Below are 6167 nucleotides of genomic sequence, written 5' to 3'. Positions count from 1 at the left end.
CAAAATTTTTAACATTTAAATATTTAATACATCCCTTATAAATTGCTTTATAAATAATAAATTATTAAAAATACGTAAGTTCAATTTTATTTTAAATGAATTTGAAGTTAAAATATTTAATAAATTTGTCAAAATTACGAAACCAAATATTTTGTAGTAAAAAATGTATATAATCTTCAATATTAATACTTTAGACTTAGAGACTTAGAAACTTAGAGTTTAGTTACAAAAAATATAATATAATTTTCCTCGTGAGTTATGAGAACTGAGAAGTAAGTACAAACTGAAAATAGAAAATCCAAAAAACATAAACACACAATTTTAGCAGGTAATATGTATATTTGAAATACTAAATTGAACCAAATTACGTATTTTAAATTTAAATTTAAAATAATTATAGAGAGTTTAAAGTTCTTTTGAAGTGTGATAAACTTACAGGTGCTATGATAAAAAATATATTTAATCTATCAATCCATGTAAAAAGTAAGTACCAATTACTAAAAATTCGAAACCGTTCTACGAATTTTATGTTTAAAAAACTAAGCATAAATGTTTAGTTTTATGTTGGTCACACTAATATGCCTTCAAACATTCGCGGTTAACAAACGAATTAGGTAGTTGGTAAGTGTTTACTGTTTATATGAGATTGTGGTATATTGGTAAGTGGTAAGTGTCTACGGAATATTATACTTTTTTCATTAATTTTGCGTCCACATTTTGAGGTTCGGAACTCTGTTCTTTCTTTAAAAATTCCATATTTTAAAGACTCATCGAATTAAAGTAAATCGTGGTTGGTTAATTAAGTAAGTAATCCTTTAGTTTATTTACAAAAAATGTCTAAAAATTGTGTTGTATACGCTTTTTGAATTAATATTCTATAACCTCAAAAGAAAAAATTACTTTCAATACTTAGGTTTGTTGTAATAGGTATTAATTTTTTTATTTAATAAAATTGTAGCAACTTCTTCAAAATGGTGAATTTGTTTGTACGTGGTCAAAATGTTCATGCATTGGAATGTCAAGGATTTGAGAACATTTCCCAAATCAAGGTAAATACTAAATATGACGTGTTGAATTATGCTTGAAAATCTTATTATTTGGTCATGTGTTTAGACTAGCCCAAGTTTTGTATTTAACTAATAATTTGCTGTTGATACGTACAATTATATTTCTATATTCAATACTTAGTGAAATGCATTAAATAATGAACTCAACAGATTTTGTTTAGTACCACATAGTTCTTAAAAATTCTAGAAATTTTTACATCCATTAATGTATATACTTATATATTATGGATGTTTGATATAACTTGGTCATTAATGTTTGAAACATAGTAAATTGAAGTGTATGGATCATCAAAGTAATTATAAATATTGATTCGGTTATCCCAGGGTAATAAAAAATCATTTGTTTATAAGTTTATTTTATTAAATTTATCTTTTTTTCTTATATATTAACTGTCTATTTTGATTATGTATTGTAAAATAATTTTAAATGTTAAACAATTTTGTAGTTATATTATATTGTTTTCATTTGAATTAATTTTACGATAATAATTTATCATCAGTTTATTTGGGTGTCTAATTCTCAATTATTTGTGATCTAGGAGTTCCCCACATTTTTTTACTAGGATATAATGGATGTCCCCCCCCCCGGAAGCCAATAATAATATAGGTACATAGGCGCCCATAAGTAAAATTTTAGGGGGGGTCAAAATAAAAAATTCTCAAATGTAAAGATAATAATTATCAACTTATGTTGTATGAAGTGCCCCCCTACCCCTCCCAATGGGCGCCCATGTATAGGTACATTGCAAATAAATAAATGTACAAATGATTAAATTAATATATAAATATAATTGTATTTGTATAAATGTAAATAAATGTACTGTTTATGAAAATAAAATAATACGAATCAAAACCTAACTTATATTTTTCATTTTGATAAGATAGCTCACGGAAATTATAAAATTTAAAATATCATCTGAAAAACTTTCATATAATTTTTAACCTGTCATTTTTACCTAAATAATTACGAAAAGCTCTTTCTCTATGATTTAAAATTTTTTATTGACACACTTGAGTTGCTCATCAGTAGACCCAAAGAACCTTTTTTTAAACCTATTATTATGATAAAAAAAAAATAATATTGATTTAGGGGTGAAACATCCAAATACCATTATTACGTATACTGTCTAAGCAATAATATGATAGTATTGTAGGAAATGACATTGAATTCATTTTTATTATAAACCATTAAAATAATAGCATAATTTTTTTTAGAACCGTTTGGCTACTTTGGAAAATGTAGAAGAAAATTTGATTTCGTTGTATCATCAAGGTCAACCTCTTAATGATAATCAGATTGTTGGAGAATTGAACAACTTCAATATTGATTTAATTGTTCCATTGCTTGGAGGTATGTTTTAGTAAACAGTTTTATTCTTAATTAACTTATAAAATATTAACTGATAAATTTAATTGATTTAATTTAGGCAAAGTTCACGGATCCTTGGCACGTGCTGGAAAAGTTAAGGGACAAACTCCAAAAGTTGAGAAAGTTGAAAAGAAAAAGAAGAAGAAAACTGGACGATCAAAGAGACGCATTCAATACAACAGACGTTTTGTAAATGTTGTCCAAACTTTCGGACGCAGGAGAGGGCCAAATGCCAACTCATAAATTGTTTTGCTCTTTATACATTTAAAATAAATAATGTGGTAAAATTTTGAGATGTATTTATTTATTAAAGATTGGTTATGTGTTTTGAAAAGAGTCAAAAATAGTTATATTTATTGAATGAAAATGTGTGTCTAGTCGATACAAGTGTATCCGAGTATCTCAATGAAAAATGAATACAATATGAAGTCTACACAAATATTATTTGAGACATTTTAGAACTTAAGCAATGTCTGTTTTAACTATTCAGACGATATTGGTATTTTTTTTTTTAATGAAATAAATAACCATGTCCTTGAAAATTCTCATATCACCATACTTATTCTGTAATGTAAGTGCTAAATAACTTTACCAAATAGTATCAGTGTGTTGGCCTTCGACCTTTTTAAGATAATAACATTTTTTGTGGTACTTGCCACTTAGTAAAAATATTTATTAGTGAATTAATCCTAATATATTATAATTGACCTAACCAGTACTTAAAATATATTTATTTATTATATAATATTTATATGAATGATGAAATCTAAATATTTGAGTGTATCTCCACAAGACTGTGAAATTCAGAATTTCAGTTTCATCAACAAATTAGTTTATGTAATGGAATATTTTCAATAATGAACATTGGACATTAGTGTAGCAAATTAACAATTTCCAAATAGTTATCAGCTAATTTAAAACAAATACATTTATTTCATCTTAAAAATTAAGTACAATTTATTTACACGCTACAAAACCATTTTTAGTTCAATAAATTGTATTTTGGGATTAATTGACCACTAAGCTTTATTTACATGTAAATGTAGTTACTAATTTCATGCATTTTTGAAGTATTTTCCTATTAAAGCACGACAAATTACATTATATTATCTGAGTGTTGGTCTGTGAATCAACAAATTGTTTTGATTGGACAAATTACTATAACCATGATTTTTGTAACACGAAACAGTTTTCATTCATCTGTCATAGTTGTTTCAGTAAGTTCCTTTCTTTCTCTATCTCAAAAATAATTATAGATTAATAGCAGTGCTTGGTATATTAAGTGGTCATGTGGAATAGATCTCAATAGATGGATTTTGTATTGCTTATTTGTACAATTGTCTTATGAGTAATGAGTAGTGCATTGGTGCAATAATTGTATATTACAATTGCAAACATTTTAAACTAACCAACATTGAACATTTATTTATAAGTTCTAAAGTAATACATTTTTAAAATATTTGATGTATTGAAACAATAGGTAATATTATTTATATAAAAAAAAAAAAAATTGACGTTAGTACTTTTATTTCCAAAGATATGTATTGTAGTAATAATAAATATTAAATACATTGATGATCATCTTCTTGCAGTAAATAACCTATAGTTTGGACTTCAAAGGGGTCAAACATACTAAGTACTTAACAAATAATCCGGATTTCCAAAAAAAAGAAAGAATTTTTTTAAATTCTATACCATGAATTTTAGAACTAGATACTTAGGTACTAACTGTATAGTAGGATAGTTGTTAACCTACTTTTAATACCTACAGGTTAGGTTTTCTATAAGTAAAGTATAAAGTAAACAATCATTTTTTGTAAATGTATTCGTTATAAATATATTATATATCTTTTTAAATATCTTAATTTAAATATAAACCATAGCTCAAAATTAATTTATAGGTACTATTTAATTAGAATCATCACAACTTGAATAATTACCAATTAATGATAGGTTAGGTTAGGTTACAAGATTCTTTTGTCTTATCGGTACTTGTCACATTATTAACTTTAACTAAGTTTAAAAGGTTGAGTTTAAAGACCTTTTTTTTTACACTATAGATTGTACTGTTGAAGTGATAAAATTTTTTATTATACTTTTGGCCATATTATCTTCAGATTCTACTTACCCATCATTTTCATTTTCATCAATTTTACGCTTGATAGTTGATACTCATTAAACTTTTGATTGTATTTTCATCTTCTTCTTCTTGCATCCGCTTAATTTTCTCCTTTAATTCTGCAAGGTTATACTTCAATAACATTGATTCATAATCCACATTACCTTGACGTCTATTTAAATCTCTTAACTTTTCATAGGATTCCATTAATTCAATTTCTTGTTTATATACCTGAGTACGATTCTCCAATAACTTCATTGGATTTGTAGCTTTTTCTTCCTTTTCAGCATCTTCTCTCTTTTCCTGTTCTTGTGCAAGTTTTAGAGCCATGAAATTTCGAGTAGCTCCTTCTTCTATTTCGTAATCTGTGTTACGGGGGTCAGTTTTAAAAGATATTTCTTGTAAACATCTAGTGTATTTTATGTAAAACCGGTAAATACATATACCCTGCAAATAATCTTTATTTTCAGCATTTTCTTTACGATCATTCCTTTACAAATATATTCACCACATGTTTTACATCTCATATTAAATGGTGCCATAAGACGAACAGTATATTTTCGATTTTTTGGAAGTTTCATACGTGGAATTTTTAAAGGATTGAAATCGGGTGGATAGTATTTATTTAAGACTTTTCTTTCAGACATATTGACTACCTGTAACACACAAAAAGACCATTTAATATTAATACAAATTAAAAAGTATTTCTTAAATAGTTGTGTAGTTTTATTTATTTATTATAAAGCATCCATAAGAACTTATTTCTTAGTAATTAAAATACTGATACTAATAACCTAATTATAACCTTATTCTATAAAATTGAATTATTTTTTTATTCTGTAGCAATAATATCAGGCCTAAATTATAAATTGAAAAGAATATTAATATTGTTAATAATTTTAATATTTACACGAAACATTTTAACATAACTAAGCCGCAAAAAGAGATCATTATTTACTATTTAGTTGAAAAACAACTTTCCACTAATATGCTTTTCCTTTAATTGAGTAATTGACAGGCCCCTATATTAATCATTCATTAACCGCTATGAAGAATATTAATGTCGTATTTCAGTAAATGGTGCCATATAAGTTAAATAAATCAAATTTTAATTTAAATAACAGTTTTACAAACTTGATTAGTAGCACAATCGTCAATAAGACCGTAATAACCGTATTAAACATTTAACATTATAATTATTATTTTTTTCTGTAAGTAATGGTTTTAGAAATAAATTCTTGATCATATTTAATATTTACCTAAAATGACCAGATTAATAGGTGTGAGTACATATTCTTTTATACCTAGGTAATATATATTTAATGAAAATGTATTAATCAATTGCGATTATTTCTTACTACGACAGTCGTAGCCCATTTGGCTGCAACTTATAAAAAGACCAATTTCTAAACGGCTCTAGTTTTTTAGAACACAAATTTATTTTCATTTCATATAGACTTGTCTCAATAAAGTGGATTAAAGTGTTGGTCTAAACTAAGTAAATTATAAAAATTAAATAGAAAAATCATAATTATTGTAAATATTTATTAAAATAATAATAAATTTTAGTTAAAAAAATGTAGGTATCTGTGTTTAAGTCGAATTATAAAAA

At 25.3% G+C, this 6167-nt stretch overlaps 2 protein-coding genes across 2 annotated transcripts; one reads left to right on the top strand and one right to left on the bottom strand.

The window, feature by feature from the left end:
• Positions 1–637: 637 nt before the first annotated feature.
• LOC114123805 (FAU ubiquitin-like and ribosomal protein S30) lies at positions 638–2724 on the top strand. The gene is made up of 4 exons (XM_027986900.2): positions 638–803; positions 959–1049; positions 2283–2418; positions 2495–2724. Exons 2-4 carry the CDS (start codon positions 972–974, stop codon positions 2677–2679), a joined length of 399 nt encoding a protein of 132 aa, XP_027842701.1. The 5' UTR covers positions 638–803; positions 959–971; the 3' UTR covers positions 2680–2724.
• Positions 2725–4027: 1303 nt separating this feature from the next.
• Positions 4028–5304, bottom strand: LOC114123804 (splicing factor YJU2). The gene is given in 5 exon segments (XM_027986899.2): positions 4028–4398; positions 4400–4492; positions 4495–4605; positions 4607–5040; positions 5043–5304. Coding segments are annotated over 5 exon segments (852 nt in total). The 5' UTR covers positions 5203–5304; the 3' UTR covers positions 4028–4344.
• Positions 5305–6167: the final 863 nt, after the last annotated feature.

This window comes from Aphis gossypii, chromosome 3, assembly GCF_020184175.1.
Source record: "Aphis gossypii isolate Hap1 chromosome 3, ASM2018417v2, whole genome shotgun sequence".
Classification (NCBI taxonomy): domain Eukaryota; kingdom Metazoa; phylum Arthropoda; class Insecta; order Hemiptera; family Aphididae; genus Aphis; species Aphis gossypii.
This window is presented reverse-complemented; position numbering and strand designations above follow the sequence as displayed.